The sequence below is a fragment of the Heliconius melpomene genome, chromosome 12 (assembly GCF_056956725.1).
Source record: "Heliconius melpomene rosina isolate 202511_hmr_F chromosome 12, ASM5695672v1, whole genome shotgun sequence".
Lineage (NCBI taxonomy): Eukaryota > Metazoa > Arthropoda > Insecta > Lepidoptera > Nymphalidae > Heliconius > Heliconius melpomene.
The window spans coordinates 634,461-661,987 of NC_140400.1; the positions used below are offsets into that span (position 1 = coordinate 634,461).

The 27,527-nt window shown below is 32.9% G+C and overlaps 1 protein-coding gene across 4 annotated transcripts in view; it reads right to left on the minus strand.

Annotated features, from left to right (window-relative positions):
* Nucleotides 1-1,769: 1,769 nt before the first annotated feature.
* stmA (Protein EFR3 homolog stmA) overlaps nucleotides 1,770-27,527 on the minus strand; it is a 28,373-nt gene continuing 2,615 nt past the window's right edge. For 2 of the 4 annotated variants that reach the window (XM_085194486.1, XM_085194488.1), the window contains exons 2-20: nucleotides 18,877-19,081; nucleotides 17,900-18,050; nucleotides 17,388-17,540; nucleotides 16,873-16,971; nucleotides 16,094-16,245; nucleotides 15,596-15,674; nucleotides 14,485-14,632; nucleotides 14,016-14,086; nucleotides 13,657-13,845; nucleotides 12,974-13,167; nucleotides 12,712-12,815; nucleotides 12,095-12,215; nucleotides 11,582-11,717; nucleotides 11,143-11,259; nucleotides 10,620-10,734; nucleotides 10,345-10,433; nucleotides 8,022-8,183; nucleotides 7,143-7,284; nucleotides 1,770-6,420 (exon numbers count right to left, since the gene is read on the minus strand). In XM_085194486.1, the coding sequence (XP_085050612.1) occupies nucleotides 7,150-7,284; nucleotides 8,022-8,183; nucleotides 10,345-10,433; nucleotides 10,620-10,734; nucleotides 11,143-11,259; nucleotides 11,582-11,717; nucleotides 12,095-12,215; nucleotides 12,712-12,815; nucleotides 12,974-13,167; nucleotides 13,657-13,845; nucleotides 14,016-14,086; nucleotides 14,485-14,632; nucleotides 15,596-15,674; nucleotides 16,094-16,245; nucleotides 16,873-16,971; nucleotides 17,388-17,540; nucleotides 17,900-18,050; nucleotides 18,877-19,081 (2,420 nt within the window). In that variant the 3' untranslated portion in view covers nucleotides 1,770-6,420; nucleotides 7,143-7,149. Of the gene's footprint in view, nucleotides 6,421-7,142; nucleotides 7,285-8,021; nucleotides 8,184-9,426; nucleotides 9,523-10,344; nucleotides 10,434-10,619; nucleotides 10,735-11,142; nucleotides 11,260-11,581; nucleotides 11,718-12,094; nucleotides 12,216-12,711; nucleotides 12,816-12,973; nucleotides 13,168-13,656; nucleotides 13,846-14,015; nucleotides 14,087-14,484; nucleotides 14,633-15,595; nucleotides 15,675-16,093; nucleotides 16,246-16,872; nucleotides 16,972-17,387; nucleotides 17,541-17,899; nucleotides 18,051-18,876; nucleotides 19,082-20,421; nucleotides 20,607-27,527 lie in introns of those variants that run through there. The other 2 variants (XM_085194487.1, XM_085194489.1) reach the window with 2 other exon arrangements.

The window sequence follows — 27,527 nt, forward strand, 5'->3', positions numbered from 1 at the left end:
ATATAAGTTTTATGTTTTTATTAACACTAGCGACCCCCTCGCGGCTTCGCCCGCTTTAATTACTAAATTATTCATATAATGTATGTTTGCAAACCACTTAAGATAATATGAAAATTAATTAAACCCTAATGCAACCCGCATTTTCGTAGTTCCAATAAGGATTTTCCAATTATTTCAAAATAAACACAAATAAATATCACAAACAATAGAAAACTTAAACGAAAGAAATTATAAACAACAGACTACCTACTATTCTCTGACTCAAAAATACTTAAACGAAAGATGTAACCAACTATGTCGCGTCGAAATACATTATAATTATTGGATAACTCCAAAGTACGTGCAATCACTTCTAAATTTACTTTGCCAGGCGCAGAATTGAAGCATTCTCTCGGCCTTCTCCGTAGTAGCTCCGAACGACATCAGGGCCTTGGTTCTCTAACGGTTAATGCTGTTAGCCCTATTGGCTTTTACAGCGACACCGGTTGGGTAGGGAAGAGGGTACTCTGTCCCTGATGAAAAGCAAGCACTACGTGGCTGCCTGTGAGGAAAATTAAATAGAATGCATCGGCCGGGAATCGAACCCGGGCCGCCCGCGTGGCAGGCGAGCATTCTACCACTGAACCACCGATGCGTGTAAGGTAGGCGGGCGCGGCGCACGCAAAACGTCGCGGGACGCATGGCGAGTGGCGAGCCGTTTCGCAGCAAGGATTTTTTGATATTGTAACAACTTCTAAAGTACTCATTAAAATGAAAAACAGTAAAAGACAGTTTTGATCTACATTAAATGGCCAACGTGACTAATATACTTCTTTACATGCTGAGAGTAAGGGATAAGTAAAACTTGAGTCGATACAGCTGAAGTGTCAACGGCGGAATGTGAACAATTAAATGCGTTTTTCTCTAAAACTATTCACAATTTCGAAATAGTGTAAAAAGCTAATTTTATCTTCGTTTGACGTAGAAAATTAATAAAGTATTTTAAAGGATAAGAATTAATACCATTATGGAAAAATATCCCTCACAATAAAAAATATATTGAAATTACAATTTTTAGACAGAAATATGATCACTACACGTTATTCTTAAAAGATACGAATATGCTGTTGCTAAATATTTTGTAGATCTTATTAAGAGGAATAATACTCTAGTACATTATTTTCATGTAGTACTTACCATTAGAGCAGCGCATGCGCGAAAGTGTCTCAACGGGTAGGACTTTATACACATTTATCGTATTTATGTTAATTTACATAAGAATGTACAAATAATAAACTATATATAAACCTTCCCTGAGAAATACTCGACCTAATGGTGAAAACCGCATCAAAATCCGTTGAGTGGTTTAGAAGAAGAAGAGTTAGAAAGTTCAGACAGACACGAAAAGCGACTTTGTTTTATAAGATATAGGATAGGATAGGATATAAGTAGGGGCACAGGTTCGATTCCAACTCGAGGAAATGAAATATGAACTAAGGTCAGTGGCGTAGCTAGGGTATTTGCTGCCCGGTGCGGCTTAGGGGACTTGATGCCCCTTTCCTTTGGATGAGTTCTAAAAAAAAAAACAAAGTGATCGTCGACTTTGATGCAACTTTTCGTTTTGATGTCCGGTGCGACCGCACCGCTCGCACCCCCCTAGCTACGCCACTGACTAAGGTAAAAAGCAGCGTTGAGTCCAGCCAATCACATAGTGTCTTAACACTAAGTTACCACTAAGTAAGATACAGCGTGAAGCTGAAATAAATGAATATAAAAAAAATAAAACTAAATACAACTGGAAAGTTTATTTATTATTGTTTGAACACAACCTAATGAACTAACATGAGTACAAGTACAATAACAAAAGTATAAGTCAATAGAAATGCATTTGAGGCCCTACAAGATCATATAATTTATGCACTACACATTTTAGGGTAACGAAATATTTTAAGAATTTGCGTGAAAAGAAAAAAATACACAAAAAAGTCAAGAATATTGCAGCGTTTATAAGTAGATCAATCATGACATATAAAAAAATAAACCAAAAAAAATTAGTAAATTTAGTCACAGTCCAATATATATTTTCCGAGGCTAATTTTCATAGAAATTCTTAAAATATTTCACACATCTACAGATAATGATGAGATTATTATTGTAATTTAAGAGAAATTTAAAGAAGTTGGTCCAATACATTTCAATTTAACGTCAAATCTTAACAACTGTATATGATAAGCTACTATCCAAAACAAAATGAAATAAGAATATTAAAACATTCTAAAATATTTCATTTAGTAAGCATCCTTATTTTTGAAGTTTATTCAAATTATTATAAAAAAAATATTTGGCCTACAGAACACAGTGGTTATATTTTAGAGAAAATAAAATACAATATATTTATAAGGCCCGTATTTATAAGCCGTTGTCACCTATGAAATCGATCTTGGGATGCCATTTTATTTCATATATTATAATTTATGATTGAAAACCGCATCATAAGATCGCTTTGTTGATTTTGAGAACGATTCAGAAACATAGGCGAGAGTGTAAATGCTTATAAAATAGCTGGGTAGTCATCCATAAATTACGTCACTCGAATATCATGATTTTTTTAATCTTACCCCGACCTTGTCCGCGCAACATTTAACTTTTTTTGAGCTTCACGCTCTATCCCGCACATATCACGATACAAAGTGGGAAGCTGGAAACCTAATGTTCAGACACAGAAATTATTTCTGTTTACACAAATCTTGTATTTTAATTATAATATTATGAAATGTATGATCCCCTTGTCCCACAATATCACACTGCTGACTTTCCTCCTAAACGTATGACGTTATTTATAGACGGCTCCATATTTAAAATATAGGAAACTTAATAGTACAAGAGGCAGTGTTTAAAAAATACAAGTAGTTTATAATTACTAGTTTTTTATTACAGGAAAAATTAAAAAATATCATATAATTCAGTAAATAGTTGATTTACTTCCATAAACTGATACATGTAAAATTAGACTTTCTAATAAAAATAATACTTGCACATATATTTTCGACTTGTAAATTAATTTTAGGACTGACTGATGAATTTTAAAATTACTATAATATGGATTTGAAATATAAATAAAATATGCCAACATCTAAACTATATATTTCTATAGTTACTGTTAAACACTGTATGTGTATATTGTTGTGAGGACACTGCACATTGATCACTGGTGAAGAAAATAATCAAAAGTAAAGCCATCCGGCTAGCTAGCTAACTTCAGGGCGGTACTTGTTGGTGTGACCAAAAATGTTTATACAATTGTTAAGTTAATAGATACTCTTACTGCTTCATGATATCGCGATTGGTTCTTTATTGCAATTAAATCTGCATTATTTATTATAGTATTAGTAAATAAATATAAAAAGGGTAAGTTTTCGAAAAAAAATATTAGTAATTATATTAAATTACATTGATTGTGAGACTATGCAAATATATAGATAATTAACTGAAACTTCTTGTACTATGAAAGTAATAAAAATATGACAAAACAATAACTACATACTGGTACTTATAATTTGGTTACAATTTAAAATAAGAAAAAAATGTGTAATAAAATATTTCACACATAAAATCATGTAGTCATTCATTAGAATCATACACAGAAAATTTTGTGCAAATATCAATATTTTATTTCTGTCATATTTATGTGGGCATGGACAAAAATCCATATATGGAAAGTAGTTAGAATCTAATTTTATAATATTAACAGCTTTATTTAGTAGTTCATTTTGAATGACATTTGGAAATGAAAAAAATAAGAAAAATAATCTCATTTTCTATTAAATATCAAGTTATCGTATTAAACATACATATTTTTTGTATATCTTTATTGTTATCTACATAAGAGATTCTATAATAATATCCTAAGGAATTGGAATGTCATAAAAAATAATAAAATAATTAAGCTTACCCATCAAACAAGACAACACAAAATACAAATTTTCTATTTATAAACAATGTATTTTTTTTTTTAAAAAATTATAGTTTATATATCCATAGGATAATTATTATTGAAGTTATCAGTCATACATATACATACGACATTACATTATTTGCATAAAAATGCGACTTTGAAGAGATAACTTATAACAATAAAATTATTCCAGAAAGATATCATTAAGACCATAATTTTGTATTTGTATTTTTTTGATACAATAAGTCTATTTTATAATTATTATAATTTTATTGATATTATTTTTTTAATTTCAATAAAATTAGTGAACAAAATTAAAAGAAATGCGTTAAGACAAAATAAGTATTAAAATTCTATCATTTTTAAGTGTTGATATCTATTTGATAGTTAGTTTGCTATTCTATTATATTCAACTATGAAAATTAACCTGCTTTATTTAATTTGATTTACTTTTAGCATTGGTTATGAGTGACATATTACAATAGATATAAATTAAGATATAAATAAATTAATAATTAAATATTTAAATGGCAATACTAAAAAAAACCAACATTTTATTGCATACACTCTTATTTATACACACTATATTCAAACAAAATAAAAAAAAAAAACAAACGTCACACAAAGTATCATCAATTAGTATAGTATTTAGCCGACATTAAACAAATAGTTTTGTAAACCTAATATGTGATACAATATAACGCTACAAATACTAATTTAGTCAAGCCATATACAATATAAAAGTTTAAGAATGAATGCCATTTAACATATATTGCCTATAATACATATGTCCTCGACCATATGACTGTTAAAGTTATATTAAAACTTAATTGATACTAAATACTGTTAAATAATCACTTTCACCATAATATATACTAACACCAAAAAGACAACAAACCATTTATACTAAAATGTCCTAGCTCACAAACTTAATTATTAATTTCATACAAGAATTACTAGAATATATTGAAATAATAAAATAACACTGAAATACTATTAAAAGTATTATTTTAAGTATGTATGCAAAAATCTATTTCGCGTAATAAAAGATTTTCTCTTTTCTTTCTTTGATCTTTCTTATTTCCAGTATTAATTAATTTTGTGAGTTAATAATTGTAATAACAAAATTAGAATAAACAATAAAATACACAAATATCGTAATGTTTTCTTATACATCGTACTAAACCCATATAAACATTTGCTCAACATATTTCATTTTAAAATAAAAATGTCTACTAAAACTAAGATAACTGTATAGAACTTTATAATAATATCACCTCACAAGTTTTAAAAGAAATTAATATCCAATAAATATATTTATATATTATAATTATATATATAATTGAGACAAGGCTAGTAACAGATGACGTCATATGTTTCAAGCGTCATAATTTTTTAATTTTTTTTTTACTAGTAGTAATTATGTAGCAACTTTTTAATTACATTATTTTAAATAAAGATTTTAATATGAAATTATTGTTTTTTAATATATACATTAAAATTTTTAAACTTTTTGGTAAAATAATACTATTCATATAAATACAGGATTTGAATGAAGAATATAACCAACATATTGATAATAATATTAACTAAAGCGATTTAAATTATTACAAATCAACTATTAAAAAAATCATCGATCTGTACATAACACCGTTATTTTGTTCTATTAACAAACTATATGTAAAATGGAAGTAAAATAAAAAAAAAAGAGAAAATGGACAAAAGATACAGAAATTAAAAAGTCTAGGACAAGGATAAGCTATATATGAATTTATTTTTTTAGCATTATGCTGTACATACTGCCCGGCCCTCTCCGGTAGACAAAGGGAAGCTAATGTTAACACTCCGTTACCATTAAGACACTTCCATTCCTACTACACAAAATAGCCGAAAAAAAGAAAACAATACTGTTAAATTTAAAAACAAAAATAGAGATTTTTTTATATTTTTAATAATTTTCTTAATCAAAATAAAATAAAGATATATCAGCTTCCCGCTGTATCCCGCATACAGCAGGGTAGGCCAAGGGAACCTAGTGGTAAGACACTCCGTTCCCCACTTTCTGCCGAATTCTGGAGGCATTGTGTGTTGAGCGTGCTCGACATCAGAGCGAAGAAATGGATATATAAATTTAACTAAATATTTCATCTCATCGAGTGGGGATCAAACCCACAACCAGTCGGTATTACAGTCACACTTTGTGCCCCAGCGCCACGACTGGCCTCAATAAAAAAAAATAAAGATATAAATTTTGTAAAACGTAATATTATATATAATTATGCGAAGCAGCCATTATAACTTGTATTTATGTATATTCAGTACCATGATATCAAATAACTTAAGTATGAAAGTGACTTATTTACTTTTTTTTAATAATTACTCATATTTTTAAGATGACTTGAAAAAATGTTTTTTTAGTTATGTCACTTTCATTGTAATGGTACGATATCATACATTGTTGTAATATGTGGAATTTATTCGGCCATCTGAAAAAATATATATTTTTAAAATTAATATTAAAAAAAAACAAAATAAGTTGTTAATATATAACATTAACAAGAATACAGATCATACAATACAAGAAGACAATAAAATCTTAATAAAATTGATGGAGTTGTTTTAGACATATATTCAAAAAGCAAGTTAAAAGAATCGAGAGTTATTCAAACATAGGGGTGTTTTAAGTTTGCCTTTCTTTTTTTCAGTTTATTTATCTTTCTGCGCCTCTCTCGAGCACCGTACCTTTTAAGCGGACGAACCGATTTTGATTTGGTTCTTTGCTTGTTTGAAAGATGATTTTATCATGTGTTTTCAGCAATGTTTGAAGAAAATATGTTCAGGGGTTTGAAGATCATCAGCTCTTTTTTGGTTAACGAAAATATCAGCACCTTTTGTTGATCTGATGGATTCCATAGTTATTATATTCTGCTACTTTAACAATATTGCCTTTTTTACATTTTAGTTTTGTGTTGGGGTTTTTTTAGTGTAAAGACTAAAGTTAGTCCGTTCCCCATGCACCAAGCCAATTTTTGGGACATTTCACATTGAGTGGCGGTACTCAACCCCGATGTTTTTCTTGTTACCAAAGCAAGAAAACAAATATAATTCATTCCCACGAGGGAGATCGAATACACAAGGTTTCAGTCAGATTCTGTACCGCTACGACGGTTTCAGGATTTTATAATGGCAGTGTTGTAATAATACTTACATATAATTTAGTATAGGAAGAGCTCAGGGAAGTACTTGGTATAGGGTGGCGGTTTCGGCCCACCCGGTGAACCCCCGCTGGACACTAGAGGATCTTCTGATAGCGAGTTGAATATCTCTTCTAGTTTGTCTTTTATTTCGTACTGGAAATATTATTAAATATGTGATATTAATTTGAATTTGCATTTTTAAATTTTTATATTATCAAAATAAAAAAAACATCGAATTATTTTGAGACTATATTCAAGCTACAGTACGGTCGGTGTATCGTGGCACATTGTATTGTATTGAAAATACACAAAAGTAAAAAAGTCGTAAAATCATGTCTGTGAAATAATTCTCTAAAATTTACAATATATTTGATTTTCGCGGCAAATACACATTTCAAATGAAACTGTTTAATCGGATTAATCGCGTATAATTAGTATTATACATTTCTGGAAACCCTACGTTTGGAACACGCTACACCAGGAACTACCGTGGTGAATCGTAGACTGCCTGTCGGGAAATGGTTTCTAAAAACATAATTTATCCTCCTGCACTATATATCAATGTAATCGTGCAACAAAGAAAATGAGATGGGAGAGAAATAATTCTGAGTGTTTCCACACTTAGGAAACACAAACACTTATTAAAAAAAATCTCCTTCCATATATCTGTACGGAGATTTTTTTTTAATAAGTGTTGTCTGTATCTAACAACATAAATAAGTTGTAATAAGCGTATAAGAATTTCCACGTAGCTCGACGAGAACGGCTAAGATGGTCAGAACGCTTGGACAGTTTACCAGGCGCGGGTTCAAATCCCGCGGAGTTCAAATTTTTATATGTTTTTTTAAAAACACTTTTTTTAAACAATGCTATTGACTATATACAGATACCTTAGGCTGCGTGAGATGCAACAGGTGGTCGAAGGGCGCGGTGCGGAAGGCGCAGTTGAGCGTAGCACGGCGGCGCTCCGCCTCGCGTCGCTCTGCCTCGCTGGGTCCGCCGGCCGCGCGCCTCAGCGCCTCCAGGCTCACGCTCTCCGACGCCGTCGGGTGCTGTGTACCAGGGTAGGCAGAGGAAATGTAGGGTTAAGACATGTTATTCCCACGCGCTGTCGGATATACGAGACATGGCCTGTTGAGTGGTGTTTGTCTTGTTACCAGAGCGACAGTATAAAAATAATATATTTCCACGAGTTGGAATCGAATCTACAACCGTTGCATTTACAGTCAGACACTGTGCAAACGCACCACAACGGCCTCAAGGTAATATAATAATAATGAATCCATACGTCACTAATGAAGTCACCAACGTTCGTTCGTTATATTATCACCAAGCCCTAGGTGATGCTTGGTGATAATATAACGAAACATAGGCACTATTTTTTCTGCTTCTTAGTTACCTAATTAATGCAAAAGTAACCACAACCCAAGATCCATATTCCCTAATACCGGTGTTGGGTGTGTGCGCACAGGCTTGCAGGCTTTATAAAATAACGAAGGTTTGGTTTGGCTCCAGGGTTATAAGTGCCGCTACATTATTTTTTTAAACCGTTTTTAATATTTTCCATTCCTTAGTTCCGTGAAAATCCATAAAATGTATTTTTTTTATAATATGCATTAATATAGTAACCAAAACTATTTTCTCTCTCCTTACATCACGTAAAGGTACATCGATCTCATGATTCCATTGCCAAAAGTCACTGTCATTTCTCTAAAATTAATATAAGCTACTTAAGAAAAGTTTTTTTTTATATAGCAGAGTTAGTAGGGAGAATCTAGACACTCCGTCCTCCACCTACAAATCAACTACGAGACTAATCTTGCTAGACGGCGTAACTCAAATAGGCGAAATCAAATCGGGACAATGAAAATATTTTTAATATGATAATTTATTTCACGTAGAATTTTATATTTTGTTTTGTTATATCGAAATATTCCGGAAGTAAAGATAATGTCTTATTGGTTTCCAAAGAATAAGGCTTAGTTGGGTTCCGAGATCCATATAACTAATGTTTGTAGATAAATGATATACAACAAAACAATGCTATATCAGCTAATCAAAAATAGTAAAGAAAACAACATTATTTGAATATTCTTGTCCTATTACAAAATTGTTGTAACTAGTTATCTCAATGCCAAAATTAAATGTATGAATTGTTTTAAACACTTTTTAAAATTCTCTAAAATGACTGACGAAATTTATATATAAATGTTGATATTTCTCCTCAATAGGAATCGAACCTACAACCACGGTATTAACTCAAAATATAAATAATCAAAATAAATATATATTTACATACGCTCCAAACATATGCATGGACGGACGGTAGTTATAATTATATTTCTCTATAAACATTCTGTATTCTTCGTCGAGGTCATCATATTGAGTTTGCTGTTTGAATGAATTATTTTTAAGCATTTGTGGATTTGTGGAAGAAATCAGGAAATTCAACTTTTGTATACATAACGGCCATACTTACAGACGGCAGTTAACGATTAATTGACATTAAATAACTTAATGGCAAGCAATATAACTTTATTTTTTTTATAGGACCTCAGATATATTTAATCCTGAGAATTCGAGAATCCCGGCGAAGGGGCACAAGCGTGCGCCTGTAAAAGCGACATAGCGACAAAGCGACATAGGTTCGATTAACACTCGAGGAAATAATATTTTTATTTCTTGCTTTGGCAAGGCATTGAGTTCCGCCCCTCAACACGCAATGCTTCCAAAAATTCCCTCTGTCTACCCTGCTGCGTACGCGATACAGCGTGAACGTGATTTATTTTTATTTTTACTAATATATTACCACAGGCGTTGAATGTTTAGGGGGATTCTTTTTTATCAGACAATAAAAAATCCCCTAAATACTCCAACATAATACATTATATATATATATATATATATATATATATATATATATATATATATATATATATCCATGGTAAAACATCAGTATAATTTAATTTGAACTTCTGGATCCTGCATCCTGCATATAGAAAGGTAGGTAGAGGGAACCTAGTATTAAGACATTCCGTTCCTCACGCACCGCCGAATTTTCTAAGCATTGTATCAATAGCAATAGTGGAGCTCAATGCCGCCCTTTATCTTGTCACCAAAATGAGGAAATAAAAAATATTTATTATTTCGAGAGCGAGTAAGTAACAGTTTTTATATAAGATACAAAAGTAACATAAACATAAATACACTTACACGTTGCACCCCGGGCGAGCTGTTGGCGCTGTCGAGCTCCGTGTTGGCGGCCGTTATGTCTGCCAAGCTGTCGCGCCCTTGCACAGCACCTGGGGACATATATATATATATATATATATATATATATATACTGTACAGATGCACGCACACGTACAGTACAGATGCAAGCACGCGTACAGTACAGATGCACGGACGTGTGCAGTATGGATGCACGTACACTGTAGATGTACGCAAGCGTACAGTACAGATGCACGCACGCGTACGCTATGACGTACCGGCTTCGACCCAGCTGTGGCGGTGCGCGAGCGCGGCGGCGGCGCTGTAGGGGGAGGCGCCCTGCAGGCGCGCTGCTTCCACGCCACATGCCTTCAAGCATTCACCAAGTGCCATCTGCACAAAAACATTGCTATTATATTAAAAATAAACACAGATAAATATATTGAAGTGCTGAAATCTAGCCTTCAATTGAATTTTACTTGCCAACATTCAGTACTCACAATATGTTGATAAAGAGTTGATACATTTTCCTTATACCGTGCTTAACACAATGTATAATATAAGATCTGAAGAATTGACATTAAAAATAAACCAAACATTAAAAATTGCCATCGTTTCTACTTATAAATAACATGAGCTCGGCTTAGAGTTTAAACCTGCTAGATCCATTTCTTGTTTTAAAGATGTACATTTCGAATCATTCAAAAGTAAAAAAAAACAACATTTTCAATTTCATATAGAAGAGAATACAAATTGCGCAGATTTTTTATCTAAATACTTAATTAAAAAATAAATATTTACTTGATCGATCATCAAATACGGTAACTTATTCGGCATCTTTGCTGGTGTCAGATCTTCATATTCATCTAGTAATGGCGGCAACAGATGCGGAGCTTCTTCACGACGGGCTTCTATTATCTATAATTATAAAATATATAAATTACGTTATCCATGAATAAATATTATTAAATGTTTTTTTAATGTGAATGAAATTTAAGTCACATTTTAATTTGTTGATTCTTTGAAAAATAAAAAAAACTGCCACCCACATCGGCGGATAACATAAAATTCTAAATATAAATCTGTCAAAGTTTCTTAACAATCTTTGGAGTGGATATTAATACTTATTACATAATAAAACTCCCAACATGTCATATACAACGCGGCGGTGAGTTCCGTCAGTCAACGTCATCACGTAAATGTTAGTACTCTTCATCTGTCATGCTCTTCTATTACCCACCTGAGCTATATACTCGGCGAGGCGCGGCAGCAGCAGCACGTGGGGCACCAACGCCGCCAACGATACAGACACCGCGTGCAGCTGACACTGCTGCGCCGTTGATAGTACCGGGTTGGATATCGCCGAGTGTTGGATTCTGTAGAAGGAACGAAGTAGTTATTTATTTGATGGGTAACAATTGTAATTAAGACCGAGATGGCATTGTCGAGACGGTTGCGGGTTCGATTCCCCGTCGAAATAAGACAAAGCGAAGCGTTAAGATCAGAACGGTATGTGTTAGGTTCCCTGACTACCCTGTCAAAACAGCATGCATGGGGAATACAGCATGAAGATTCCGAATTTAGTATCTGATTTCTTATTGAGAAAAAAAAGTAAGACAAAGCTTCATACTCGTCGCCATACGTTTTTAATTTCAAGAACATAATGAAAACCAACGCAACACTTTCTCTAACTCAGACTTAAATTTAAAAAAAACATCCTTATTACGAAAAATCAATTAAATCTATTACTTACGACAGTATAACCTGTAGCATGTCACACACAGTTTCTTCAGAGGCCAGCTCTATGCAAAGCAATGCTAGAGTAGTGTATATAGCAGTTATGTTCTCGGATGTATTGGATTCTAGTTGTAGGCCTGTAAATTATAATAAAAGTATTTTTTATATATCAGCTTCACCTGTATTCGTTACACACTTACAGCAGGCTTCGTTCTCCATTTACCGCCTTATTCTGGAGGCATTGCGTGCTATTCAGCGGAACTAAATACCGCGCTTTGTATCATTATTTATTTATTCTGGTGTATTCAGCGGAACTAAATACACCAGAATAAATAAATAATCTATTTCCTCGAGTGGGGATCGTACGCCACGTGCGCCACGACTGGCCTCTACTTATGTTATCATAAGAAAAATATAAATATATTTATTAATCATATATTTATAACATATGCAGAGATTATCTAGTTTCTATACATTATTATTTTTATTACGGACACAAACATGAGTCTTTGCGCAGGGGCACAGGCCTGTAAACGCGACGGTTATGGGTTCGATTCCCACTCGATGGAATGAAATATTCAATGTTTTTATTTCGGCGTTCCAGTAACCAGGCGTTAACTTATTATTACCTACCATCATATAGCGAGCTGAATATAGCGTATCCGTGCTTGCTGATGAAGATCAGATCTGGACGAGAACACTTCTCCACTACAAGTCCGAGCTCTGCATATTCTACGCTGAAATTAAATATTTAAATCAATTATATAACGGCAACGTCAATTTTTTGCTGTTTTTAAGTTTCTCCGTAAAATAATATATCATTGTTGCAATTTATTTTTCTATCTTAAGTGGGGAAAAAAAAAAATTAAAAAATGTTAAATATTTGTATACTAACGTAGGCAGAGCGAGGCGCACCGCATTCCCGCGCCTGTCCAGTAGCGTGTGCAGGATGCGCTGCAGCAACGCGCGCGCCCCCGCGTCCCCCACTCCCCCGCCGCCCCCCGCGCCCCCCGCCAGACGGAGCAGCGCCTCGAGGAAGGCGGCTGGGAAGGCCTTGCTCAGTTCTGTTGTTTTATACGTTGTTCCCACCTGTAGGATAATTATTAAAGAAGTACAGGTTATGCTGTCGGAATTATACGAAAGAACGGTTCGGATGAACGCAACAGGACATACTGCTGTTTTTTCATGAGTTACGAACAAGTATTAAAATAAAATTGTGACCTTAAGCAACAGTTAGCGATCAGGGGCATGTAGGTAACCAGTTATATCCAGGCAAACTATACTACTGGAAGGAGAATCACTCAACTACGCAACAAGATACGAATAAATCACATGCCTATTCCTCCTCCAGGCGGTGCCCTCAATGCCGACAAACTTGAGACCTTGGAAAAAGCGCTGAAAAGATTCATCTCCACTAACAACCGGCCTAGGTAGGCATTTAAGAGATCTTATCTCAAATTTGAACTCTTTAGAATTCCTGGTAATACAAAAAAGTCGAAGGACACCGCTATCACAGCCGATTACCCACAAAATAAACATTTCTGATAAAGTCCTACATTTTTGGTTTATAATACCAACCTTAAGTAATGATTTAAGCAGTATACTCTGTAACATGGCATCCGCCTTAGTGGACTTCCCGCGGGACGCCGGTATCTTGCTCACTATGAACATCATTATGTCAATCTTTTGGAAATCCGGTAAATGGTCCGCGAACTCGCCCAAAGCATTTATTAGAGCTTCTTGGTAGAGACGTTCGTCGGACTCTTTCTGTGAATTGTTTTTTTTTAATATTAGATATATGTATATATACTGTATACGTATATACTTCATATTTTATGGGGAAGGAATAATCACTAGACCAACTAAGTAAGTCACTTCTCCAGTCAAATTAAACAAAGTCTTTAATTTTTTTTAATGTATGATGTTAGGCATATTACCTCAGAATCTCGCGCTACTGATGTTCTCAGGTTAGTCAGCAAATTATTTATAATTTCCAATACAGAAGGACCTGTAACGTAATATAAAGACATATGTGATATTTGCTATTATTTGTAAGGTAATATGAAAAAGTTTTTTTAATAAAAAGAAGACAGAAAAGTAATTGATGCGGTCTAATCATGGATGGATGGTTTTTGATATTTATTCAAAGGATGGAAGTGTCGCCTTTTACAGGAGCAGCATATAGGGAAAAATATTTCAAAGCCATATCTAAACAAAATAATTAAAAAACGCCGACAGTTTACACGTAGTATTTTTTTTTTTCATTTCACGATGTTTATCCATACTGTGTTTATTACGTGTGACGCAGTTATAAATAGATAGCAATAACGTAACGTAAACGTGCACACGCGCCGTCCTCGCACGCGTGTGTGTGCGCTTCTGTGTTCGTGTATGCACGTCACTCACCCACACTGTCGCCAGCCGCGATAGCCACGATGTTGCTGAGCACGTGCGCGCGCGCCGCTCTGACGCGCACGCGCAATCGCGCGTCGGAGCCCGCGCACACGTCCAGGTGCTGCATCAGAGCCTCCACCACGCTGTATGAGTACTGCGCCTGCGGATATCACGAGTCGTGGACGCTCTCAATTTAGTTATTTTAATTTCTTTTCGAGTGTACAATGAACTGGTCCTGAAATCTTAATCTAATATATTTTGTTGTGGAAAGGACAAGTGTCAAGCCGTTCACAGATCATTGGGTCCCCAACGAAACGGCTCTATATTGTATGCGATTAAATGATTGAAGCTCATACTGGGATGCGCCAGCCCGGAGATAAGAACAACACTCCATATGAGGCCGAACTTTAAAACTATACTTTATTGTATAAAACATATTTTAATTATATTAAAAATACGTAACGTGCGTAAACGTACTGTAAACGCGACGGCTGCGGGTTTTATTTTCATTTAGAATAATGAAATATCTGCCAAGTCGAGCGCAAGGGAAAGCACTGCCGTAGTATCCTGTTCTGAAACCCTGGATAGATTTGGTGATTTTAACTTATAGTTTTCTAGTAAGCTTTACACATATTGAAATTTTAAGGTTCTGGTGAACCTTAAAATTTCAAACTTGTAGGTCATATATTACCGAAGTTACGCGAAACCATAGTTTCACTATTTCGATACTGACTCACATACTCACTCACTGATCAACAAAATAGATTAAGCACTTCCCATAGACCTAAAGAGCAGAAATTTGGCACATGGGTAGGGTTTAATACTCACATAAAGTGAAAACTATCAAATGTAGGAACATCGAAGATCTGAAGTACATGGTGACCCTGATAAGGAAATTGTAACAGCCCCGCCAAGCTATTATAGTTATCGACATACTGTCTTTGTAAAATTTATTCAGCGTGGTGGGACTTTTAATTTGATCTACAAAATATGAAGGTCTGGGGTAACTTAACGTAGTCAAGGCAGAAATTAAAATACCACTGCCTACCTTGCCATGCTGTATAAACTGTGAAGTTGTAAAAGACGACACATTATAAAATATTACATAGAAAAAAAAACTTACTTGAATAGAAAACATAATGATTTTAAAAGTATGTACAGCGAAATCGTTCGGCACCCATAATTCATGACGATCGAAGTGTCTGAAAAAAAAATCTATTGTTACAAAATGCTTATGAAAATATAATTGAAACTGAAAGCATTTAATTCATTCAATAAGTAGAAAAAATATATATAAGTTAGTAAAAATGTATACAACATATATCAGGATAGAGGGAACCTAGCATTAAGATACTCCGATCCCCATACATCGCTGAATTTTCGAGACATTGCGTGTTGAGTGGCAGAACATAACGCCGTACTTTGCCTTTTTAGCAAACCGAGGAAATGTTAATTAAAAGATTTATTTCAAGGTTTCAAACTTAACGCTTGTACGGTCGCGTTTATCTGCAGTGCCACAAGGGCCTCAGTTAAAAGGCTGTAAACGTGATGATAGTGGGTTCGATCCGTCCTTATTGGGGGAAGTGAAATATAAACCTAGTTTTATAACAAACATACTTACGTCAGCACAGGTCGTAAAACACTACGTATATGTCCAAAGGAAGCCCTTCCCACTAATTCACGCAAACAAGCCTCAGCCAGCCGTGGCGGCTCTTCTTCACCGTCGCGGGTTTCTGATTCTAGGCAGGATAGCGTTTCGTATTTTTCTGCTGTCTGTTATATAAACAAACGATTAGGAATAAAATAACATATCACTTTGTAAGCAAAACGCGGCCTTGAGTTCCGCTAGTTAAGGGAAAATGCCTTAAAAACTGATTAGACGAATGATATATAAATTATACATACAATACATTTAATATACAAGTAGGGATTTTTTGTATAAAAAAAAAGAAAGATAAACATCAAAAGTAACGTTCAATCATTTTGTATAAAATTTAAAATTACTGTTATCAATTAAGATGCAATTATATTGCACACAATTACCGGCGTTTTTTTTGTAAGATATTACTTTATGTAACTTATAAATAAAAACTCAATTAATGCACACAATACCGCATTATTTATTATACATACAAAATTACATCCTAATTCATAATTTAATTATATAATGGCCGCCCTATTGTTAGATTCTTCGAACTTTTGCGCATATCCACTCTGAAGGAAGAAAAAGAAGAAAATAAATTCTAAAATAAATATGCATAGACATCTACAGTTTCACGACCACTCCAATCCACTATAAGTAACTTCATGTTATATTCTAACTAATAGCACATCATCTCATATACATCTATCTTTCTCTATCAACAGCGAAACATAGAGAACCGGCACCGACCTACCTACCTGCATGTTGTAAAGGAGCGACGGCACTATCTTGTCCATGTGCTGCGCCTCCCATATGTTCTCCACGAGGTCGTCTGACACTGTTTTTCTTATGACGCCCTGAAAAAGATATTTAAAGCCATAAGGCGACCATAAGGCGCAGGGGCACAAGCGTGTGGCTGTAGACGGTTGTGGGTTGCATTCTCATGCAGGGGAATGTAATATTTACTATCATTTCTTTGTTCTGTTAACCAGGGAAGCGCGGCGTTGAGTTACGATACTCAACAAACAATAGCTCGTATTTGTATAAATGAAAATCCCTCATATTAATCAAACCCACAACCTCATTAGATTCCATCCTATGTAGCGTATATGCTTATAAACAATCATACATTGACAAGAGCAAACAGACTAAACACAATCTCATGCATATCTCGTCACTATCACAAGAGTCTGTCGATGGAGTGCGGCTACAAGTCCGTGAAAGACATACCTAACATGAAGGACGCACTTTACACTAATGGGGGGTGCATTACCTGCAATCCTTGAATCCCGGCAAGTCGTATGCTATCCCTCGACTGAGTATCGCCGTGGTTGCTGTGACACATCGCCGAGAACTTCGATACGAAGAAATCGTAACGGCGGTGGTAGGACGGCGTGTCCTCCTCTATATTTGCGAAACGAACAAACTGAAAAGGAAAAAAAGCTTGTAAAAATATATTATTTTTTGCGTATTTTAGGAGGTCGGTCGTAGTAAAAGGGCACATGCTTGTAACTATAAACGCGCCACGTTGTGGATTCGATTCACAATCGAAGAAATTAAATATTTAATATTATCATTTCCTCGCGCTGGTAACGAGAAAAAGCGCGACGTTGAATTCCACCACTGCCTCCAGAATTCGAGGGAACGTAGTATTAATGGAAACGGAATATCTCACGACTAGATTCCCAGGTTACCTCTGCCTATGCCATTCTAAATGTGTGCCTGATTTTTTAATACATAATCATTTCCGAAATGTTACAAAATCTTATGTATGAGTGTACTTACGCTCTGCGTTGCCAATATCTGTAACTGCGGATCAGTAGATTCTAGAAGTTTCTGTACCATCTTGAGGAAGCTTTCCACGAAAAGATTTAGTGTTTGCGAGTGACACGCGAGGAGCAGCTGGTCCATTGCCTCCATGGCTATTATTACGAAACTGAAAATATATATTTACTCAATTAACAATTAATTTCACATAATTATATCGTTTTGTGGGATAAATAATAATTTACGCATAAAAAAAATAATATTTACTTTAAGTTAAGACCAGTACCTAAATGGGAAATTAAAATAAAACAGAAGGCGGCGTTTCATTTAAATTATAAAATTTTAAATGTTATCGACCACGGTTAATTTTAACAAAGTACCCACAGAAAGAAATAGAGGAGGGCGGGGCGGGGGTTTTTTGTAACCAATTGTTCTGTTTATTACTTAAAATATTTAAGATAAGATATAAAATAAAAATATTGGGTTAGATTATTATTTTAGTGGTTTCGTGTAAGGTGGCTGACCTCTGATTATTAGATTTATATATACTTTTTATTCTAACTTAGGCTTTTTGAATGGTTTAACTTCAATATCTACTACGTACTCTGAGTGACTCTACAACAAAGTTTTAAACTTATCAATTCGTGTTACAACACTTGAGATAACTTTATCATGAGTGTGTATACGGTAGTATGGTACTAATGAGAAGGTTAACTGTCACTGTTACGATACAATATTAGAATAAAATCAAAATAATTTTATATACTATCCCATTCTGAATTGATCATTCATCTGGTAATGTATAATTTATAAAATACCTACTAATTCTGCGATCATATTGATAAACCACTATAAATAGAAGAGAAGTAGTTTACTTCTTGGATATCTTATCATTCTGCTATCTCGTCAATCCAGTGATATTATTATATATCGTATCGTATATCGTCGGCTTTTTCTTTAATTAAGTAGGTTTATCAAAGAAGCGATCAACTCACCCATGTCTCCTACGATATATATCCCTCGATGCTTTTTGAAACAGGTATTCTCCGATCCTGTCGAGTTTTTCTGGACTCGAGAGGGAGTAAAAGGTGAGTTTCTCCATGTTAGACTTGACGAGGCCATCTTGTGGCGAAGCGGGAAATATGTTGTCAACTAAACGCTTGTAACGCGGACGAAGTGCGGAACAGCATCCGCAACAACCTGTAAAGAAAGGCAAAACGTTTGTAAAATAGTTGAAAATTAATTAAAGCAATTTGGTAAGGTTGTGTTTAACTTGTAAATAACTATAATTAGTTTCTAGGTTGGATTTTAAAGGCAATTTAATATCAATGTCACAATATCTGTTTTACCCAAACCGAAAGTTATTAAAATATGTATCTGCTTACTCTGAAAAATACGAAAGATGCGGGAAAATGTAGAAAACATGCTTCTCGTTCTTGTAATGTAACACTATACGAATATTATATAATGCTCTACTACAGACAATATATCTGGCTTATAAATAATTTTATTTATAAGAATAATCTATGATCGAAGCATTTTATCATGTGGCATTTTGTTGGCAATAAAATATATAACATTTTGATACAACTGATACAGTAAAAAAATGAAATCTAAATAAAATCTTCATGTATTAATCGCATATCGCGTGGTTAATAATTCTCTCTCTCTCTACAACTAATGACGTGTGACGTAAAAAGAGAAGAGATAGAGAGAGAGGAGGAGGAGGAGAGATTTATTAAGCGAGTCCCTTACTCGTTTTGAACTTACTATGGAGTTTGTACTCAGCTGTTGAGTTTATACTCAGATTCTTTGTTTCTTAATTTCAACACAACCAAGATAAGTACAATCGACTATAAGTAGTTTATGTATAACTTGAAATTATATAGCGTATATTATTTTCGAAACATTGTTATTTTGTTATTTTGAAACCAACTTTCCCAATCTAGTCCAGGAACATTTGAGTTGGGACAAAAAGAGGATAACGAGGTAATTTGTCACACTGTTACTAAAAGTTTATCATTTTGTAAAATGCTTCATATATAAAGATAGATAACTTCTTCATATCTTAAGAGTTGTTTTAAGATCAAATGTCAACTAAATAGAAAGCGATAATCACTGCAGTATGATTAATGACCGATAAAGCAATAGACTTTTTGTATAATGTATTATTTTAATATTTTTTAGTAGTTTGTTTTTTATAAACTAATACATTTCTCAATTGAACTGAAATTGACTGAATTTAACAGTACCTATTGATATACAAAAATTAAGAAGAGTAGGGAGAGCGTGGGAGCCTAGTGTGAAGACACTCCCATTATAACACTTCACTTCCCCATTTTCCGCGGAATTCTGGATGCATTATATAATCAATGGCGGAACTCAACGCAGCGCCTTACCTCGTTACCAGAGCTAGGATATTAAATATCTCATTCCCACAAGTGGGAATCGTGCCTACAACGCTTGTGCATCCCACGACTGCCCATGGTGGTTCTATCTATTAAAAAAAATATTTTAAAGAAAAAAAAAATGACACTCACACGTCAAATACACAGTGCGGCTGATGAAGAAGCATGTCCGATGAGCAATTTTACGCATTGCTATCATTTGTTCACTCACTCAACACTTTAGTTACATAGCATTCAATATAATTATTTTAAGGACATCGATAAAACATTAACATTATAGTTTTAACGGCGAAAAATATTTTCATCGTCGTTTAATCGTTGCTTTAAGTAAAGTTTGAATTTTATTTTAAAACTAGTAATCGATGAATATGTCGCAGATTTGCTATTCTCTAAGGTTGTTTGGTGTTTTATTTAATTTAATATTTGATATGTATTTTTTACAAATATTTTTAAGCGAAATCAGGTTTCTTAATAGACTAATTAATTCTTAGAATGAAGTTTTGCATAAAAACTGTTTCGCAATCACTATCGCTATTGATGAATTCAACTCTTAAAAATCCACAGAGATAGGTAGGTATTTATATTTGTTTATTATTAACGAAGCACTAGTAAAAGTCTTGGAAATGCTATTAAAATGTTAATTATTGCCATTTTAATTATTCCACCCACTTAATTCAACAAAGCGTCCGTATATAAATATAACGTATTTGAAATGGACAAAAACTTTAATAGATGATGGATAACAGGAAAACGGTAATTACTTTGGGTTTGGACGCTATGGAAAAATATATGAGCTTTATTTATATAGTTCTAAAAATATACATCCTTTTCAACCTATCGCTGTATTAGCTTTTGCTTAGAATAAAGTATTAATAATAGTGGTGTGATTAATATTTATGTGCTTCAAAATATTAAATTACTATTTTTACTGTTTATTCAGTATAATTTTCAAACAGCTCATTAACTTAAAACTTTTCCTAAATTCATACTTATATGAAAATATTTTTTTATATCAAATTATTTAAAATAGTTTGCTCTTTATAAGATAATGTTTATATTTGTCAAGAAATCTACCACTATAACTATATAAAAATATATAGATATGCTTATAAATTTTAAAATACCATAAATATAAGTAAGTATAAGCAGTTCCTCAAGGATCTTTCTTCTTTTTCTTCTCGATCTTTGTATTTCTAAGACAAAAGTAACTTGTATCGCAACATACCCTTCCGGTATGCAAAAGAAGTTATTGGCTTAGACAAAATTGGTTAACTCCTCAAATAAAATATAGATAACACACAAAAAATAATCGTATTTAATGACGTATGTTTAAAAACTCACATAATAAGTTCTTATCAGGAAGAAAAAATAAACGATCTTAGTAATTGTTTATTAATGAGAAAACAAATTTATTTTTATAAATGATACTTTTAAAATTGAAATATTTAGATAAAACCTGTCTTAATTTTAGAGACATAGGACCAGAGATTTCTTCTTTATAATATAGCAAAATAAAGGTAGTTTCACGTTGTGTCACGCACATAGGGTGCGGGATACAATGACAACACGAAGATACCTCTAGGATTGGCAGAGGAAACTCTTTCCTCCGCCACTCCTTTCCTGACTTTCCACTAAATTTTCAAGCATTTGATTGACGGGTTTGAGTGACGGGACTCAACGCCGCAGATTGTCTTCTTACCAGAGGAAGGAAATCAAAATATCGATGAACATCCCTCAAGTGGAAATCGAATCCAATCTAATATGATGTGTCACGACAGCGTGATTTCATATTTATACTCATACTTAGATATTATTTGAATATTTATGTAACAATATTTTAATTGCTTCTCTTAGTAATTATTATTATTATTTCCTCAATATTAATTGCAACAAGGTCAATTGAAATATAGTTATGGAATGAATATACGTAAAGATTTATTTCTATGATTAAACAATAGATATATTTTAAAATCATCAATTGCATCTGCCTATGTAATTTTGTAACATTTATTTTCTATGTCATTTAGTATTTTAAAGTTGTTTGTTATTTCTCAATATTAGGCTTAACAATATATAATATCATCGTAAATATAATTAACACAAATAATATAAGTCCCACAAAAAGTAATATGATAATATTTTCCTTATATTTCATTCTTTAATTATAAAAAGAAACACCGAACATAACAAACGAAAATAATAATAACTTACAAAAAAAAATGCAGTAAATAAAATATACATTTATATGATAAATCATCAATATTCACTATATTTATTTACACAAATCACTAATGAATATCGCACGTTTATGTTACACATAGCAATAATATACAATATGTTTATTAAATAATAATTTGAAATGTCAAGACAGTGTCCGCACTGTGACGTTCGCGTGAGCACTAGCTAGTAGCTAAGATAACGTATCTACACGTAAGCGTACAGACGTCAACTACTACAGTTGCAAACTACGATTTTAATATGATTATAAAGATATATTATATCAATGTATATTAGTCAATAATTTATAATTCATACAATTTTCTCTGTGAATATGATTTCTAAAAAGAATGACGTTTTAGCTTAAAATTTCTATCTTTCGCTCTGATTATAATAATAAAGTGAAGCATTAGACATCGGCATCTAGTGTAGACATCTCTCTGAAAATGTGGAGATATGAGAATAAATTGCCGCCACCAAAAGCGGAAAATGTGACAAATTAAAATTTAAAACTTCGTTTAACAAACAATATAAATAATTAGTTAAACTGTGACATTATAAAAAAATATATAAACATGTAACTTTGAATTTATGAAAGTAGGTGAAAAGAATAACAGAACATTCGCCTACAGATAATTACAATGCCTGTATGTTCACTTATATTATGTAAATAATAATTAAATAAAGTAGTTAAATTTAATATTAGGCAAAAAATAAGATCAGAATATCTCGAATTATATCTTTTTGCTTTGCACTTATTTATATCCCGCACATAGCAGGGTGGACCTGGTGTCAAGACACTTCGTTCCCATTAGACACTTTAGTTCCCCATTTTAATTCTAGAGGCATTGCGTGTTCAGTGCTGGAATTCAACATAAGAAGCGAGGAAATATTAAATTATAAAAATGAGAATCGGGTCCTCAAGTGGGAACCGAACCACAATATGTCGCGTTTACAGTCGCACCACAACTGGCCTTGAACTATATTCGCCTAATTTAAACCATGTGTTGGAAAGAGGAATGTGAGTATGTAATATGCCACTATGTTATAACTAACTATTCTTGTAAACAAAACCCATACTTTAAATTCCGTGTTCATATATATTTTTAATATGGTCTAAGTACATTTTATATCCGTAGATAAGGTGAGGCGCGCCACGGCATAATACTATAGTTATAGATAACGTTGACATGCTTCATTGATTCTATGCTCTGTTTATGTTGTGGATCATTTTCACATGAATAACAAGTTTTTATAAGACATTTGTGTAAGAAAATTAAACATCTTTTAAATCATTTCATAGTATAATCGAACAAGACAGTCCAGATGAGGCTAGAATTTTAAATACGTGAACCGTAAACCCTTCAATATACAATATATGGATTTATGGTTTGAATTGAGAAAAGGATATGATGGGAATATCGTATAAAGGAAACCGCAACGTAATCTGTGGTCGTACTTGTGACATAATCGTGTCATTTAAATATGTCTACGCTTGGATTACCAATAAAATTAATTTCCAAAAATATCTACTAAGTTAAAAAAGAGAAGAAACGGCGATGGTCTCTAGGTAGGTATCGAAATCGAAAAAATACAAATATTTTACAGCTCTTCTAAACTACTTAGAAGTATGGTTTTAATAATTATTTTCAAATTTTTTCTAGTAGTTTAAAACAACAATAAAAGATACTTTCAATTTCCAATTTCAATTTTTTTGAGCAATCCATGGATTCATGGTTCGTGTACCTATCGTGTTGAAGGGTGAGAAGCTCGAGCTTTATTACAGGTGACAGACGCCACCAATATTGTCGGAACGACTGGAAATTTCAGTGTTTAGTTGTCTGATCGCGTTAAAAGGATAAAAGATACTATTCTTTTATATTTTTTTAACGCGATTAGGCCTAAGGTCACATTACTTTAAAGACTAATATATTGTACCTGTAAAACGGACAAAGTTGGATATAGAATATCTTAAATATGAATTTGTGTTTTTTGAATGATCTATTACCAAAATGTTAAGAATAAATAAATAAATATGGATTACACCGCGAACATACACACATATTATATATATCATAATTTTAAATTGACTGGAGTCCCTACACTCATTTAACAGGCGCAGGCTACACTCTTAAATATACTTTTAGATATAAAACATATTTATTAATTAAACATCACCGTCTCGAGGGTGGCTATTCCCTATTCCCCTATAATATATAGGTATATCTTGCGTAACTGTATTCAAGTCAATTTATCTCGTGGATGTCACGACACTGTGTTCACAACGTTCGGTAAATGTCAGCCTATTTCGAGTGTGTGACATTGCTTGTATAACTAGGTTTTCAGGTTAGTTAAATAGGTGAGCCTAAATTAGTACGTGATATTCGAACTGACTGAAGAACAAAATAATTTTATTATGGGCATGGGCGCATCTAGAGATATTCTCTAACGCCCAATGTGGAATAACATGTAAAATCTCAAAATATATATTTTCTCTTAGTGCTTAGTGATTAATCCTCTCTAATGCTCCCTAACCTTAGCCAAGTGACATGCCAAGTTTGTGTATGTACATTGTTTATATAAAAATGTTAATGTATGTACCTATGTATTTTAAAGCCACATACAGTATGTGTCTAAAAATAAAATTCTATTACTTCAAGAAGGAATAGTTTTCTGTTTTATCATTCAAAGCGCTGTGCCTCCAAAATTTGGCAAAAAGTTGGCGTGTCTTAAGGCGTGTTTCCAGGTTCCCTCTGCCCACCCTGCTTTGTACGAAATACGGCGTGAAGCGAAAATAAAATTAAAAGTTGAATCATTATTTTGAAAACAAATACTAAGTACATAATAAACAAAACAAAGTTATAATGCAAAAGTTATTTAAAAGCTCTCTTGTAATTCCTATGATAAATTTAATCTATAGGCAAAGTGATATCGATTTTATCCCTTTCTCGGAGCGGTGACTGGGATGGCCGATATTTAGGTATTAAATTTAGGTTTTAAATAATATAGCGTAATTAATATAAGTTTTAAATAATATAATATATTTTCACTCGAGAAAATGTAATGTTGTATCCTCTCTCTCCTCTATTCCTCGCTCTGATAGAGAGGCTATTCGACAGAAAGTAAGGTACGGTACGGTAACACATTAATGGGAACGAAGTGTTTTAACACCAGGTTCCTACTAGCTACCCTGCTATGTGCGGGATACAGCGTGAAGCTAAGAAAAATAGTAGACATAATATGTATGTATTTGTATGTATGTAAATGTCCCGTGGTAGTCAATTTTAACTAATTAGGCTAATTCGATTAGATAAATATTATTAAAGTTTTTAAACCTATTAGATACGATGGGCTAAATAAATCATTATTTCTCGATGTACGAATGAATTAAGAAAGAATAAAGTTTAAAATTAGATCCTATTTTAAATCAACACGTGGCCCTATATCGGATATTATATAGATTTTTGAAAGTGTATCTATATATATCAATCAAATAGATACTTTTAAATAGCCCAAAAATATTATCTACTAATTTTTAATCAGTACTTTTGACGTGACAGACGTTAAAGTTAATTAAAAATTGAATAGTTATATAAAACAGAATGATAAAAAACAAGCAAACTAATTTCAAAGAACAAGAATAAAAATAGATGATAATTAATGCCAAACTATATAATTCTGTACGAAACGAAAGAAAACAATATTTAAGATTAATGCATATTATTTATATTTCATGTATTTGTTCTTTTTTTTCTAATCCATTAATTAAATAAACAAAAAAAATCACGACCATACTTTCAATTTCGCTTACGCAAATCGAACACCAAGTTGATTTTGATAGAATTGTGAACCAAATAGTTCCACTAAGTATTTACATAAACTTATCTATAGTTGTGTTATTTTAAATATATATTAAAAAAAAACAAAGTTAATTGAAAATTCCGCGATAACTTGCACACGTGCGCGCACCAAGGACGACTGAAAACACTGGCGAATGGCAAAGGCGACCTAACGAGAAAGGCATTCTATATTTAAACAGCCTGGCAAAAGCTGAAATACATACATATGCATATGTTGTCTAAACATGGAATATTTAAAACAATATTTGGGTGGAATTAAGAATAAGGCTTTTTACAAGTACCCAAAATTTGGGACGCCATCGAAGCGGCTTAACTGTAAAAACATTTTAAAATTACTGTAAGCGATAGTACTGAGCGGGATTTTATATTAAAATAATTTAAAAAAATAAATTAGCTATAAAGACAAATAATTGGAATAAAAATAATTTTAGAGGAAACATGAAAATATAAATTATAGATACATATATTTTTATGGTTCCGTACCCAAAGAGTAAAACGCTACTTTATTACCGAGATTGCTGACTGCGTCCGTCTGTCATCGGGCTGTATCTCATGAACCGTAATAGTTAGACAATTGAAATTTTTTCAGAGGCTGTATATCTGTTGCCGTTATAAAAACAAATATTTTAAAAACAAAAGCCCCGCCCTGCATAAAAGTAAAAAGAAAAAAAAACAAGCCGAATAGTTTATTAGGATTAAAAGATGGGATCCCTTAAAATTTTGCAAGGTATCTGGTAAAGACTTAATTGGTTGAACAATAACTTATAGGTTTTAATAAACGTCATTGTATTATTTTTGTTAGTATTACGGTAATGATAATTATGATACCTTGTTAAAATTCTTGTGTAGATGTGAGGTAATAAAGAATATTACATAAATGTAAGATACGCGCGAAAACCATAACCCTCCCTTAGCAGTCGGGAATAGTTTGAGGCCACTTTTAGAATAGTAATAAAAAATGTGTGTAAAATAAATGGTCTGTCTAAAACACAAAAATCATCTAATTCACATCCATACAACAAAATTAACTCATAATAGGCACTTAAATAACTTATTACATTTTTCATACAAGGACAAAGTAACAAAAAAATCTTATAAATATTAAAATGATATGTCTATTATGTTCAAAATGTAATAATAATAAAAGACCTTTGAAATTTT